The 15893-nt window shown below is 46.6% G+C and overlaps 1 protein-coding gene across 3 annotated transcripts; it reads right to left on the bottom strand.

Moving 5' to 3' along the window:
• Positions 1–635: 635 nt before the first annotated feature.
• LOC118991311 (EKC/KEOPS complex subunit LAGE3-like) lies at positions 636–15836 on the bottom strand. 3 transcript variants are annotated; one of them, XM_037052553.1, is made up of 3 exons: positions 15687–15836; positions 2396–2521; positions 636–1247 (listed from the first exon to the last, which is right to left on the bottom strand). In XM_037052553.1, the coding sequence occupies exon 3, from the start codon at positions 1226–1228 to the stop codon at positions 833–835; it is 396 nt and encodes a 131-aa protein (XP_036908448.1). In that variant the 5' UTR covers positions 1229–1247; positions 2396–2521; positions 15687–15836; the 3' UTR covers positions 636–832. The 3 variants fall into 3 exon arrangements, with proteins under 3 accessions (XP_036908448.1, XP_036908450.1, XP_036908449.1); XM_037052555.1 differs by having other exon boundaries at positions 15750–15813; XM_037052554.1 differs by lacking the exons at positions 2396–2521; positions 15687–15836 and adding an exon at positions 2218–2370.
• Between the last annotated feature and the right edge of the window lie 57 nt (positions 15837–15893).

The following is a 15893-nucleotide window of genomic DNA, read 5'->3' as shown; positions in this document are numbered from 1 at the left end:
GCAAAGGTAAGTCGTCTCTGTATTCTCAATGCCTAGAACAGTGTTTGGCTCTCAGCCACTCATGCATCCTATAGGTGCTCTGATTGGCTGCTGTGAGCCAAGAAGGACTCAATTCCTGCTCTCAAGGAGCGAATGCATATGGAGTAGTCCAGGGCGTGGGACGTCCACATAACCAAGTGTCTGTGCCACAGGAGAGAATGTGACACGGGAGGTGAAGGGGAACAAACGTTCTGATGAAGCGTTGGCCAGGTCTGAGGAGGTGGTGGCACTGGGGTGAGACCCTGCAGCGTTCTCAGGGCTTGGACATAGAGGGCTGGGGGCAGGGGGAAGCAGGGTGGCTGGGAGAAGGGAGGACATAGGCAAACTTGCCTCTGAAGTCAAATACCAGTGGATAGTCAAAGTGACAAGTCCCTTCATGTCACTGAGGAAAGAAAAGGGCCGTTTCAGACTGGGTAAAAACTGCTAGAAAAAGTCAGCCAGCAACCAGATTGTGAGGACGGGTCAAGGCAGACCGCGGTGGGGTTAGTTTGGGAGACTGACCCAATGTGGGGGTGGATGAACAAAGACAATTTCCTGAGAGGAATTTTGTAGCCAGTTTTTTTTACAATAAATAACGAATCTTTAAACAACAACTCTCATTATAATACTACTACCACCATTTATTTACTAAACACAGCAAGTGGACCGCAAGCGCCCCAGGGCCAGGACAGGCAAAAGATTGGGGCCGGAATAAAGTGGCAACTACTGCAGGAATGAATCCCTGCTGTGGGAAGGATCCACTGCCCAGCACCAGACACAAGGCTGGGCCTTAGGCCCCTTTCCCAGCCCAGGTTTAGCGGGAAAGAGGGGGCCCAAAGCGATGCATGGTCTGCATCACCAGAGAAAGCTGGTCAAGGAAGCTGACGACGGAAATTCGGAGGAGGCGAGCGTCTTCCGCTCTCCAGCAGACCGCCAGGACACTGCCGCTCACTGTGAGCTCCTTCCGAACCGCATCTCGGTGGGGTTCTGCATCAGGGGCCAGGGACCCACAGGCGATGTCTGCCTCCAAGGGGGACGGGAAAGGCACACTGAGGGTGAATGTATGGGGTCGATTTCCTGGCCTCCTGGTCAGGAGTGCGGCGGCCCTGCCAGCTGCAGCGGCCGCTGCGCCTACGCCGCCGGGGCTGCCAAGGCCATCCCAGCTGTCCTGGCCACTGCCTCCGGTGGGGCCCGCATCTGCTGCCTGCATGGTCACCGTGATGGCAGAACTGTAAAACAATTTTTTCATTTATTGATTTTTAGAGAGGGTGGGTGAGAGAGAGAAAAACATTGATTTGTTGTTCCACTTATTTATGCATTTATTGGTTAATTCGTACATGTGCCCTGACTGGGAATTAGTCCTACAACCTCAGTAAATTGGGACAACACTCTAACCCACTGAGTTACACAGTTAGGGCTGCAGAACTGTTTTAGAAAATAATTTGTTATAATTTATCAAGAGTCTAAAAATGCTCATATCCTCCAAACCAGTAATTCTTCTTGAAGGAAGCTATCCAACGAAGTTATCTTTAAAAGCTTAACACTCAAAGATAATTATAAAATGTGTGGTTAACAGAAAGCCATTTAAAATGACGATTACCAAAAAATGTTTAATACCATTGGGGAAAATGTTTATATTAAAAGTGGTCATAAGAAAACAACAAGCTGTGAACAAAACAAAATCGCCTAGGTGGTAAGATCTAAACAATGTTTAAAAAGATGTGTGGAAAATAGACGGGAAGGAGTCTGGCTGGTGTAGCTCAGTGGATTGCGCGCATGCTTGTGAACCAGAGGATCACGGTTCGATTCCCAGTCAGGGCACATGCCTGGGTTGCAGGCCAGTTCCCAGAAGGGGACTCACGAGGGGCAACCATACATTGATGTTTCTCTCCCTCTCTCCTTCCCTTCCCCTCTAAAGATAAATAAATAAAATCTTTAAAAAAAAGAAAATAGACGGGAAGGAAATGCAATTGCAACGGGTTTGCTGGGCATCTCCTCCACACACAGGGAGCTTTTTGGTCGTTCTCGATAGCTCACCTCAGTGACACCAGGTCAAACCCCTTTGTCTTACTGTGTAGCTTCATGATGGATGCCATAGATTTTCGGAGTTAGAAGAGTCTCCTTCTGGTATTTAAGATTTGTTTTAAATGTTTACACAAATAAAAACATTCCTTTTTAAAATGTTCACCTCAAGCTTACCTTCAAAAGTTCTGGCTCTGGCCCTGGCCCGTCCCACCTGGTTGCAGCCACGAGGTTCGGGCGGAGAGTGGGAGACCGAACAACAAAGGCCTGTCGCCAGCACTTCCTCAACCCGTCTCTCTGCGGCTGGGCTGGGAACTGGGCTGGGAACTGGCCGGGGAGGTGTGGGCCTTCCTACCTGACAGCCTTGGGGAAGCAGCTGTTTCTGTTGATTGGCTGCTACTCTTCAAGCTTCTTCCTCTGTGTGGCGGCACTTACGAACGGGCTCTCTTGTGCAAGCCTTTCCGAATGTCACCTTCCTTATCTGTAAAATGGAAAGAAAGCAAACTTCGTCATGTCGGAACACTGTCAATTGTAAAGCACTGTGTAAACTTTATTGGCTATACTTTTTTAAAAAAGATTTCATTTATTTTTAGACAGAGGGGACGGGAAGGAAAAGGAGAGGGAGAGAAACATCAGTGTGTGGTTGCCTCTCATGCGCCCCCTACTGGGGACCTGGCCTGCAACCCAGGCATGTGCCCTGACTTTTTGGTTCGCAGGCCGGTACTCAATCCACTGAGCCACACCAGCCAGAGCACATACTCTTTTGAGGAACCTATTATTTGAAATGTCTATTATTATTTGAAGTGGGTATCTCCACTCAGAGATCAAATAGGCATTTCACTTAAGAGAAGAAACAGAATGGGTGAATTTTCCTTCAGACCCACCGTTCAGTCCATGAACTGACCCTGCTGGCTGTCCTTTTCAACTGCACCTGCCCCATCCAAGCTGCATCCCCTCTGTCTAGAGACGTCCTCCCACGGATCTCCCTTCTCCATCCTTGCCTCCTGTGATCACTGCAGCCTGGGTAAGACTTCCCAAAGGTAAACTGGCTCATGTTACTTTCGGCTCCAAACTCCTCAACGACTTTCCATCTCAGTCAAAGTGAATGGGAAGCCCTTGCCCAGGGGGACAAGGCCCCAGATGACCTGGCCCCTGGTTCCCTCTCTGACCATGCTTCTACCACTCTCTCCCTCACTCACCCAGCTCCAGCCACAAGGGTCTCCTCCCTGTCACTCCCAGAAGCCACGCCTGCTCCTGCCTCAGGGCCTGTGCACTCCCGAGTCCCCCTGCCTGGAATGCCCTTTCTCCAGACAGTCACAGGACTCGCTCCTTCACCTTGACAGACGTGTGTTCCCTGGCCACCAAATCTAAAACAACACACTCTCGCCCTATGCATTTTCTCTGCCTTTCTTCCCTCTTAGTACTTCGCACCCCTGACATATTATATGTGTGTCTGTGTACGGTCTGCCTTCCCCCATTAGAATGCAGACTTTGCCCACTGCCACATCCCCAACACCCAGTACAGAAAGGAATTCCTCCCAAACATTTCTTTGTAATGACCGTTTCAGAGTTACACGTGCTCAAGTCCAGCGGCAATTTTCACACCCTGGGGTTCTTCCGGAGTGGGTTCCCTTCCTTGTGTCCTGGGGGAAGCCACGCGCTTACCGTTTTGTCCTGAAAGGGAACACGAGCCTGTTTTCCGTGTTGAACCGTGAGTGGAAGCACACTGGCCCCTGGGGCATGGGGTTTGGGAGGAGGGGAGGGGGTCTGCCCCTCACCATCTTCAGCCCTCCTCCACCGGATGCCTACAGCTGGCTGGAGTCCCGCAACGTTTGTTCTGCCACAGCCCATTTTCTGGAAAGTTGTGTTGTGGAAAAGATGAATATGTACAAACAACTAAAAATGTGACCTAGGGGGTAAGTGCAGGGAATTTACGGCATTTACAGAGGGTGGAGGGACAAGGCCCCAGCAGGGCGTGGGTTGCTGGTTTCCCCTGGGTTCCACGAAGTTGCTACTGGTCTTCAAAGGAGGGAGGTGGGACCCTGTACAAGAACTCTGGGGACACTCCCATCCACCTTCACCACCCTCCCTGCCTTAACTTTCACAGACGGCCAAAATAAAACTCTGTAGCCACTGTGTCCGCGTGGGGACTACATTTGACCCCAGGCTGCTTTGTCTGAAGGGGAGAAGAAGCCCGTCTCTACGGTCAGTACAGGAGCTGAACTCCCAAAATGACTAGCTTGTTATGGGCCCATGTGGTCACTATACCCATGGTCTTCCGGTGCTGCAGGCCCTCACCCTGCTCTCCTGACTGGCGCTGGCAATGGGCCACCTGTACCCTGCCCCTCACACAGAAAGCTGCACTTCCCAGCACCGTCCTCAACAAGCTGCTCTTGTCCCCCTCAGACCTGCCTGAACTGGCTGGGCCATTCTGCAGCAACGTTCTATTTTTCCTGGGCAGAGCTTGGCTCTGGCCCCAACCCTTGGCCTCCAGATGCACCTATATGCAACTGCCCAGGAGGGACCAGCAGGGGGAGCCAGCAACGTTCAGATTCTTCAGCTAGACAGGAGGGTCAAGCATAACAGCTACTAGTACTTCTCAAAAGACTCAGATAACTTACTCCCCATTTAAAATACGCAGAACCAAGTACACAGCTGATTGTGAGGTTCAGGCAAATGGAAAGCCAAATAGAATTCATCCACTCAGGCACAAACAACTATCTACTAAGCACCTAACACATGCCAGGCTAGACACTGCATATAAAGAATACTGTCTAGCCCTGGCTGGTGTAGCTCAGTGGACTGAGCACGGGCCTGCGAACCAGAGGATCGTGGTTGGACTCCCAGTCAGGGCGCATGCCTGGGTTGCAGGCCAGTTCCCAGCAGGGTATGCGCAAGAGGCAACCATACATTGATATTTCTCACCTCCCCTTCCCGAAATAAATAATAATAATAAATTAAACTAACCTAATTCACAATCACACCATGGGAACCGGTGAGTGGAGGTCTAAGTACCTGGATCAAAATGAAGGTGTGTGACGGGTTCATAGAACTTTGGGAGTGGGAGAAACAAAAGAAAAGAGTGTGAGGCCAGAAAATTCCTGATTTTCACCGATACAAAAACTGCCAGAGAATGCCCGCCGAGCTCAACAAAACCGCTGGGAGCAGCGGGAGCACACACGGAGTATCTAAGGGAAACAGCTTCTAGGGAAACTAGAAAGTTTGGTCAATAAAAAACTGAAACTGAAAGCTTGGTCAATATACCGACTTTGGTTCCAAACAATCCAATGGGGAGGGGGAATGACTAGGGGTAAAGATGGAACACATGTTGGGTGGCCAGGCTGGGTGACAGGCACCTAGTAATTCTTCATATCATTCTCCGTACTTCTGCCTATGCTTGAAAATTCCCATAGGAAAAGCTTATATAGAATCAACAACTCCGTCAATAACCACTACAGTCAAGACCTTATTTGTGATGGGAGAAAACTGAACATCTCTGCTCATCCCAAATTCCTAGAGTTCAGAATACTCTGAAGCTGTGAACAGTTTCTCTCCCGTCCCTTTTTCTCACAGATCCGTTGCCGGAGCCTATGATCTTGGTCCTTTACAGAGTGGCACAGCGGCCCTGGCTGTTGTGGCTCAGTGGGCTGAGTGCTAGTCTGCGAACCACTAAGTTCCCCGGTTCAATTCTGGGGCCAGGTCCTCAGCCGGGGGTGTGCCGGAGGCAACCAATTGATGTTTCCCTCACACACCGATGTTTTTCTCCCTCTCTTTCTCCCTCCCTTCCCCTCTCTCTTGAAATGAATAAATAAAACCTTAAAAAAAAGAGTGGCACAGTGTATGTGAGTTATTTCGCGGGGGCTCCCTATCTGTGTTATTCACAGGAACAGGTAAAATGAAACTCAAAATCTCCCTTGGGGAAAATACTGAGATGTAAGCTCTATCTTCTATGGCCCAGTAGGGAAGGAGTGTTTAGTAACAATGATGATAAGAGAACCCACAGGAGTGGAGGATGAATTCTGTTCCAAGTAGCACAGTGAGGTCACTGGGCAGCCTTGAACAAGTGCCACAATGTCTGGAAGCTCCCCCCTCTCTAAAGACAGAGACGCACTACATAGGCAAACAACACTTGCAAATGCATGAGAGAAGTTCAAAAGGCACGCTTTTTCCCGTGTGTCTCCTCAGCCATATGGCATCTCTGGGGCCATAATCTACAGAAGAGCATACAGCAGGTTATAAGGCTGGTACCACTCCTGACCTCAGGGAAGTTCTGATTCAAGAAAGAGGTTTCCTGCCCGGCTGGCATAGCTCAGTGGATTGAGCTTGCACTGCAAACCGAAGGGTTGCCAGTTTGATTCCCCAGTCGGAGCACATGCCTGGGTTCTGGACCAGGTCCCCAGTGAGGGTCACATGAGAGGCAGGCACACATGATGTTTCCCTCTCTCCCTCCCTTCCCCCCTCTCTAAAAATAAAATAAATAAAGTGTGTGTTTTTTTTAAAGAAAGAGGTTTCCTTGGCAGGCCTCAGAAGTTCAGTCCACAACTGGCAGGAAGGATGAGGTCTGAGCTGAGGCAGATGGGAGCAGTTCAAGTTCTGGCGAGGAAGAACTAAAAACGGCAGCCATAACTCCCTGGCATCCAGGGGGGACACCAGACAGCTACTACCGAGTCTGGGTTCAGGAGAAACGATGCAAACAAGGCTGTGTAGAACAGCAAAAACCACCCAGCAAACGGGGTAAAACTAGAGCTTGACGAAACCACGCGTAGCACAGTAAGGCAATAAAACACACACTTTGTAACTATTCTAAATGATATGGGTATTGATTATATAAACGGTCCATGTGGAAATACATGCTCTGAAAAAAAGTGAAAAGTAAAAAGGTGATAACAGCATGCAAATGTACTACCAATCAGAAGTACATCTGGAGTAATAAAAGCAGAGCATTCACAAAGCTGCAGGGATCAAAGCACTATAGTACCAGTATTAGGATATACCCAGATATCAATGGGATATAAATAAATGCATACATCCATAATCAATTGATTTTTCCACAAGGATAAGGTCATTCCGTGGGCAAAGGATGGCCTTTCAACAAACGGTGCTGGGACAGCCGATGCACACGAGCAAAATATGACGCCAAAGGCACAAGCAACCAAAGAAAACACAAGTAAGCTAGACTTCATCAAAATTAAAAACTTCTGTGCATCCAAGAATTACCAAAAAATGAAAATACAACCCACAGATTAGGAGAAAATAGTTCATATATCGATAAAAATCTAGTATACAGAATATATAAGAAACTTGCAACTCAATAACAATAAAGACAAACGACCCAATTAAGAAATAAGGACCGAGATACGAAGATGAACAAGTGGCCGACAAGCACCCACCCACGCCTGGGGGGCTGGATCATTCATCTCACTGTCAAGTCAGGACTAGGTCTCTCAGGAATCCAGACAAGAGACGGTAAAGCTCTAACAAGCAAAAATACTCAAGTGACAACACTTTAACCTTCTTAAGATTCTTGGAGCTGACAACGGTCACAAAACTGAGAGGACACCAAATACTATAAAAGCTATTTCCAGATCATTTCCATCTGCGTAACCAGCGTAGGAGCAAAGCCAGAGGTTTAGCTGGGCTCTAGCTTCTGACCCTAGATGGTGGCAGTGACAACAATATTCAGTGATAGTGGGAGTTCGTAACAAGTGTGAAGCTCTCTTCTAAATGCCTTACCTATGTTAACAGTTTCATGTTTATTGGAGACCTTCCCACTCTCTCCAAGAGACCAGAAACTCAGAACAAAAGCACACTACCAGCTGATGACAAGGCCACTCTGGGAACGGGAGGCTTTCTCATAAATCTGACGCCTCGGGAAGGTGGCAAAGGTTAGGCCACGCAGTGTGGGAGAGGACAAGATCCTAGAAAGCGGAATACTCCAGCGCCTGGGCAGCATCGGCCTGGGTGCAACACGGCAAGGTCTCTTACTTCTAACCTCAGGATGATAAGGAAGCTGCTGCCAATATTGCAAAAAACTCAAGAACACTTAGCAGTGATGGCTGACTTCCAACTGAGCCATTAGAGTAAATGTGGACAAAAGCTCTAGGTAGAAAATATCACTGGGGAATGCACAGAACACACTGAGTGTTTGGAGCTGGTACTTAATTTTCTATTATTGCACTGAGGGTCTGGCCACGCTGGGGCCAATCTGAGTCTATTTATGACACCACCCATAACGCTGCTCACTTCTGGGCTTCACAGACGGTGGGAAGGGCAGCAATCAGATCTCAGGGCCGGGCCTCATAATGATGTTGATTTCTCTTGTCCTTGCTTTTCCTTCCAGCCACAATCTATATGACCTGATTTGGAATTCTTTTTTTTCTTCTCTCTCCATTTGACTATAAGAGACTGAAGAATATATATTATAAAATATATTAGTATTTTCTGCCCTGGCTGGTGTAACTCAATGGATTGAGCCTGGGCCTGTGAAATAAAGGGTCACTGGTTCAATTCCCAGTTAGGGCACATGCCTCAGTTGTGGGCCAGGTCCCCTTAGCCCAGGAGGCCGCACGAGAGGCAACTGCACATTGATGTTTCTCTTCTTCTGTTTCTTCCTCCCTTCCCCTCACTCTAAAAATAAATAAATAACATCTTTAAAAATATATATATTAGTGTTTCCTGACATACAAATTCTTGACTTGATTTTTTATCTTAATTTTTTATTTTTTAGAAAGAGGGGAAGGAAGGGAGAAAGAGAGGGAGAGAAACATTGATCAGCTTCCTCTCCTACATGCCCCAGCCTGGGACTGAACCCACAACTCAGGCATGTGCCCTGACTGGGACCCGAACCAGTGGTGAACCAGTGACCTTTTAGCTTTGTGGGATGATGCCCAACCAACTGAGCCACACTGGTAAGGCCCTGACATACAGATTATATCTCTTAAGAGGAGATGGGATGAAACAAACCATAAGAAAAGATGGGCGAATAAAGTTTTGAAGATAGTAATCGACACAACAGTGCAGAATGAGAGAGATGGCCAGTGGGGAACTGAGATGATGAAAGAAAAGCAGTCTCTAATAAAGTAGACAGGTTCAGAAAGGCTGCGTAACCATTTGCTCAGAATTCCTGGGCTCCATTTCTGAACTCCCCTGAGCATTTATTGCAAATGCTCTTGTTAAGCTATGAAGTCTGTATTTGAGGCCTGGTTTCTTCTTACCTCTGCTTTGAGACCCACTTCCCACGCTACCAGCATCCTGCTTCGTGGAGTTCACATACTCTCGTTGGGCTCATAAATGTTCAGGCTACATCCAAAGTTCCCTCGTGCCTTCTCGCCAGCCTGCCTTTATCCTAGTGCCTCCTCAAGTTATCTGCACTCACCTGAGTCTTACTTTGATTTTCTGTCCAGTTGGCCTACCATTAGCTCCATGTCAAACTGTTTGCTGGGCATTTCTACATGCATGCACACCTTGCCCTTATGTCAAATTCAAAACCAGTAAAGCAAGGCCATTACACATCCCTAAATCAGCTCCACCTCTTGACCTCCCTGGCTACCAAGCAATTAGAATGGATACACAACCACCCAGAAATCCACCCCACCAGTAGGCCAAATCAGTTCACTGGGTCCAATGTCAGCCTTGCTCATAATCCCTCCAGCCACTTGCAGTCCTTCTCAGCCACACTGCTTGAAGATGTCAGTTCTCAGTCTCCCTTCATCATCTCCTTTTCCTTCCATAATCCATATATTTAGCTAACCCTGCCCCACAATACCACCACCAAACATCTTCCTGACAGTCACCAATGGCCTTCTTGCAGCTAAAATCAATGGACTCATTCTAGCTCTTACCTTACTGGACCTTCCTGGTGACAGTGCTGACCACTTCCTCCTTCCTGAAACACTGCCCCCCAACCTCAGCTTCTCGAACGCCGTTCTTTCCCGGTAGCAATCCATCCGTCTTTGGCTACATTTTCTCAGCCTTCCCCAAACCTGCTTTTCCTCTTGTTCCTTACCTCCATTTCCTAAGTTCCCAAACCAGAAACCAACTTCCTTGGCTTCTCCTGTTTGCTCCCGACATCCGCTCACTCACAGAGTTTTGCTTATTCTTCTTCCTCGCTTGCCTCCTTGCCTGCATTTATGGAGCACTTACTGTGTGCCTGGCCCTCACAACAAGCCTCTAAGGTAAAGCTTATTATCATCATCTCCAACTCAAGCAGAGACATAGGGTGATTAAGTACAGTAATTTGCATTGAGTCACAAAGCTATGAGGTGGCAGAGCAGGATTAAAACCCAGGTGGCCTCAGTTTTGGGTCCAGGTCCTCTCTTCTCTCTTACTTAGAACATACAAAAGCCTCCTTGCTGGTCTCCTGGCTTCCTGTTCTGGCTTTCTCTGATCTTCCACACTGCAGCCTGTGAGATCTCACTGAAATGTGATTCTTGTCATTCTCTTGCTTAAAACTCTTTACTGGCTTCTCGGTGTCTTCAGGGTCAAGTCCACACTGGAGAACCTCCATAACCCGGTCAGCGAGCGCTCACCCTCTGTTTTTTTTTTTTTAATATTTTATTTATTTATCTTTAGAGGGGAAGGGAAGGAGAGAGGAAGGAAACATCAATGTATGGTTGCTTCTCATGCATTCCCTGCAGGGAACTGGCCCCTGCCGGAAACTGGCCTGCAACCCAAGCACATGCCCTGACTGGGAATCGAACCGCGATCGTGTGGTTCGCAGGCCCGCGCTCAATCCACTGAGCTACACCATCCAGGGCACCCCTCTGTTTTTTGGCCTCACTTTAATCACCACCCCAACACTCACTGACCACAGCGGTAGCCTACACTTCCAGGCTTCTGCACATTGTCTCGCCTGCCAAAAATACTAACTCCCTGACCCTCCACAGTTTACTTTTTCTGATAAGCCTTTTCTGACCTCCTAAAACTAGGCCATTTACCCTACCTGTGAGCTCCCACAGCCCCCAGTACTAGTCTCTGCTGCAGCATTTATTTTAGTCTGTTGTTTGGCCTGTTTACTAGTATCTGCACCAACACAGATCGTTGCGGCTCAAGAACAAGGATCTTGTTCCGTATCAACCTTTGTCTGTATCACAAGCTTTCATACCTGTTCATAAAAACTCTATATTGCTTTTACTTTATTAAGTATAAGCCTGAGTTTTATAACCAGATTGTAAATTTTTCAAAGATAGCAAATACGCCCAGTACTTCTAAGTTAGAGGTTACTAACCCCAAAATGGACAGAGCTACCATCTATTCAGGACTCAGTGAATGTGACTATCCAATACTGTAAGCAGTATTTTTCTCTCTCCCTATGAGGAAGCTGAGCCACAGAGTGTAACAGCTTCCCTAAAATGACATCACTAGTGTCAGGATAAGAATGCTGACATTGGTGCCTGTACTCTTTTTGAAAAAGGTTTTATTTATTTTTTAGAGAGTGGGGAAGAGAGGGAGAGAGGGAGAGAAACATCAATGTGCCATGTGCTGAAGAAACAGTAACTGGTTGCCTCTCGAATGCCCCCAGCAGGGGACCTGTCCCCGCAACCCAGGCTGTACCCTGATGGGAATCAAAATGGCGACCTTTTGGTTTGCAGGAAAGTGCTCAACCCATTGAGCCACACCAGTCAGGGTGGTGCCTCTATTCTTAACCACTGCAATAATGGGCCGTGGAAACTTAGAATTACGGATGCTAAGTAACTGACCTAGATCACTCCACAGGGCTGAGACTGGAACCCAAGCCTTTCCAAAGCTGACACTCTTACTTACTGGACATACCGCTTCTCTCGCTTTAAATGTCAGTGCTAAAGCTCATGTTGGGTCATTGATGAATTTTCAAAGCTGCAGATCCAGTTTGCCAAGTCTGGAGAGTATTAGAATCCCTTCCAAAAGAGGCACAGTGGTAGCTTACTGGGTTAATCTACCTTAAAATAACGACAGCCTAGTTTTACAAACCAATTAAGTCTATAATCTCGTGTTCTCCCTGTGACACTGAAGCCTGTGTTCTCCTCGATTCGAAAGCCATGTTTTCTAAAGAGTCGAAATCCACTCTCATTCAGAAATTCCCGCTTCCCTTTTTCTCCCCCCACAAAACCAGCGATGCGTGTTATCAAGTTCTCTGCTTTTGTGGCACCTCAGTTCCCCAGTGCGGAATGTCTGTTTCTGAAAGTAACCTGTGTTTTATTGTTTAGCGTTAAAAAATCACTGCTCTCCACAGACTTATTATACTCTTTCTCCTCACAGAGTACTCTGCTCTTCCCCTTTATTTCAAACCTTTATTAAACACTTAACTAGGTGCCAAAATGGAAATAACCTAATTCACTGAAGGCCATACTTTCAAAGAAATGGCCTTGGGTGTGCATATATATATATAAGATTTTATTTATTTATTCTTAGAGGGGAAGGGAAGGAGAGAGGGAGGCAAATATTTTTTTTAAATATTTTATTTATTTATTTATCTTTAGAGGGGAAGGAGAGAGGGAGAGAAACATCAATGTATGGTTGCCTTTCGTGCATCCCCTGCTGGGAGTTGGCCTGCAGGGAACCTGCCTGCAACCCAGGCATTTGCCCTGACTGGGAATCGAACCGCGATCCTCTGGTTCGCAGGCCCACGCTCAATCCGCTGAGCTACACCAGGGCTCGGGAGGCAAATATTAATGTATGGTTGCCTCTTGTGCATCCTCTGCTGGGAACTGGCCTGCAACCCAGGTATGTGCCCTGACTGGGAATCGAACCGTGGTTGTTTGGTTCGCAGGCCCTCGCCCAATCCACTGAGCCACACCAGCCAGGGCGGGATTAGATATTTTCACTGCAATACTATCTCTTTAATAAGCTTCCTAATAAAAACATCCCCTGCTCAGTTTGCAATTATACACTGAAGCTCAGTGGCTACTTGTAGAGCACACGATGTGAAGAGAATAGCCGGGGCCAACTCATTAGCTCTCACTCCAAAGATTTTTGCTAACACTTTGGCCCTCTTTTGCTGACAAAAAAAGGATTCTTAAGCCTTTTGACAGCTTTATAGCTTCCTCCTTAGAACTCTTCCACTAAAATATGTCATCAAAATGAACTGTCCATCCTGCTTGGGAAACGCCCCGGAGGCTGTTTCCCGAGTTAACAGTATGGCTTTGTCTCTGGATTAGCACTGGTTAATTTGAAACTGACAGCCACACGCCCCTGAAATAGTCAGCAAAATGAGTATTCCACTTCACAGCGTTGTTTTCGGGAATATAAACCACCCCAAATCAGTATCTGACTAATGATATTATTGTCGTCATAATATTTTTAGAAGATATCTCGTGGATTGAGCACACGATCATGGTTCGATTCCCAGTCAGGGCACATGCCTGGGTTGCAAGCCGGTTCCCTGCAGGCCAAATCCCAGCAGGGGATGCACGAAAGGCAACCATACATTGATGTTTCTCTCCCTCTCTCCTTCCCCTCTAAAGACAAATAAATAAAATAATTAAAAAATTTAAAAAAAAGAAATCTAAAGTTTGGAGTAGCTGTAGGTGATAAAACATGGCCATATTGTACCGACGTATGAACCAAAGTTCAAACCTGAATCATGAGGAAAAGACCAAAACATCGTCAGTGATGGTGACAGCCACGTCTCTGAACTAAATCCGATTTCCCTGAGGAAGGAAGGTACCGAATCTGTGGAAATACGCCTATGAAGGACTAAGTGACAAGTTCGTTGTTCTTTAAAAAAATCAAATCACACTGATAAATGTACTACTTACAGGAGAGAAAAGGCAGAGATGACTAAACTGAGAAAAAAAATCTCCTTTAGCCTCTATCTTTTCTAGGCAACGCAGCTCCTGATGAGACACACGGCACAAAACGTGGCTTTGCTATATATCCAGGTGTGTAGGTTAGAGAGGACCGCAGTTTCTTAAATAGAAAAATCAAATGATAGCAACAGGTAAAGAAGCTTTGGGTTTCGGATGAAGAAATACCAGCGCCCCTACATGGGCACGGGGGGATAATCTGAAAATGATGCAAGTGCTGGCCTGTGTACAGCCTGTCTCTAACATATTCAGAGGAAAAAGGATTATAATCTGGCAGACTAGTCCTTCACAGTCTAAGGTGGAGCATTTACTCACTCAGGTGCTGAGGGATCAATTCAAAAGAACAACCCCCTACTTTGAAATCAAAACATGCACTGTCATTTTCTGAAGCCCATATATTTAAGGTAATGAAATGAAATAACATCATATATCTTTTGCAGTGGGAGTATTTAGGGCCTGGAAGGAAAATTGTGCCGAGAAACCCTTTCCCCTCAAAATGTCCTACTGGTTCCCCGAAAAGAGGGTCAGATTTCTCCAGCAAGTGAAACACCGGCCCATTACTCCCTCCCTTACTATGTTTCAATTTTGTCATAGCCCTTAAAGACCACCTGAGTGTTATATTTATCAGTTCTTTCCCAAACCAGAATATCAGTTGCATGAGGGTAGATATTTTAAATATTTTGTTCACTGATAAATTCTCAGTATCTAAAACTATCTCTAGCATGTAGTAGGCTCTCAGCACATTTGAAAACGTAATAAGGGTTTAAAAAGACCCCTGAATATTGCTGGAATTGTTAAATTCTAAAATTTTAGTCTATCTGTGTATATGGTGGCGAAAAGGCAAATTCACAGGCTCTGTGTGCAATTCCTAGTATAGACCAAGTCAGGAGTCAGAGGACCAGAAACCTGAGATAGGAGAGTGATTGCAAAAACAAAGCAACGTATCTTATTAAAAGGACTGAAGGAAGCAAACACTGTCAGCAGACTTATCTTAAGAGTAAACTGAATGTCTCTCCCTGTCCTTTCAGCATCTGAAACCTGGCTGTCATGAATTCAAACTCACTTCAGATTAGCTGGATGGACATTAGCTTCCTTCCTTGATAAAACTTTCAAAATGTTTAAAGTGTTTTCCCACTCTCTAAATGACTGCCTGTGGGATGAAAGCCCTCAGATGGAATCAGTCTCTCACTTCTATTTTCAGAATTGCCTGAGTCACAAGGTAGTCTTGGCGAATCACTCTGCTCTCTCTCTCTCAGTTCACTGAAGCGGCCTGGGAACACGAACTGTCAGCCAAACAGGAAGAGGGCCCTCTGCCTGACTCCCAATACGAAGTCATATGGATGTGGTGAGGTTTAATGATGGATATAAATCGCTGCAAATGGATTTCCCACGGGGGGGGGCAGCAAAAGTTTAACTTAACTTCCTCTATATGAATTCAGAGCTGATAGAAAGGAGAGACTATTAAATGTAGTCGTGCAAATATCCCAATATTTGCATAACATGTGTTTTCAACTAAAGAGACCCCTTCTGTATTCCTACCATATAGGAAATCCCAAACTCTAAATATAACCAAGGAATGTGACTGATCTGAGCCTGGCAAAATTACACTGCTTCAAAAAACAACACCAGAGTGTTCACATGAATATGTGTAACCCACAAAAGCCATTTTCCTATTCAAGAAGGGTTATAAAGAGTTACTTCCGCAGGGATCCGCTTGGATCCGTGCCCCTCTGCGGTCCTGGGTTTCTCCCGGTTGTTGTAGCTTGCACGTCCTCCCTAAATTGTTCTGCCTTAGTGACTACAATTCCAAACCTCCCTCCCCCCACGTGGTGCCTCTGACAGAATTCTTCTTTCTGTACTCACACAAATAAAACCAGAAGAGATGAAAAGCCCTAGGGATGCAGTCAGTGCAGGTCTCAAACTCACCCAGCTGCTAAGCAAAAGCTGAATTTCTTTCCTTCTCTTCACGTGGCCGAGTTCCACTCTTGGCTCGGGGTTAGTGATCGTGCCTGGCATAGGAAGCTTAGGACCCAGGGGGCGCCTTTCAGCCGAAAAAACACCTCGCTGCAA

The sequence above is a fragment of the Sturnira hondurensis genome, unplaced genomic scaffold (assembly GCF_014824575.4).
Source record: "Sturnira hondurensis isolate 20B ecotype Veracruz unplaced genomic scaffold, ASM1482457v3 Scaffold0007406, whole genome shotgun sequence".
Taxonomy (NCBI): Eukaryota; Metazoa; Chordata; class Mammalia; order Chiroptera; family Phyllostomidae; genus Sturnira; species Sturnira hondurensis.
The sequence above is the reverse complement of the archived record's forward strand: the minus strand, read 5'-3'. Positions and strand labels throughout refer to the sequence as shown.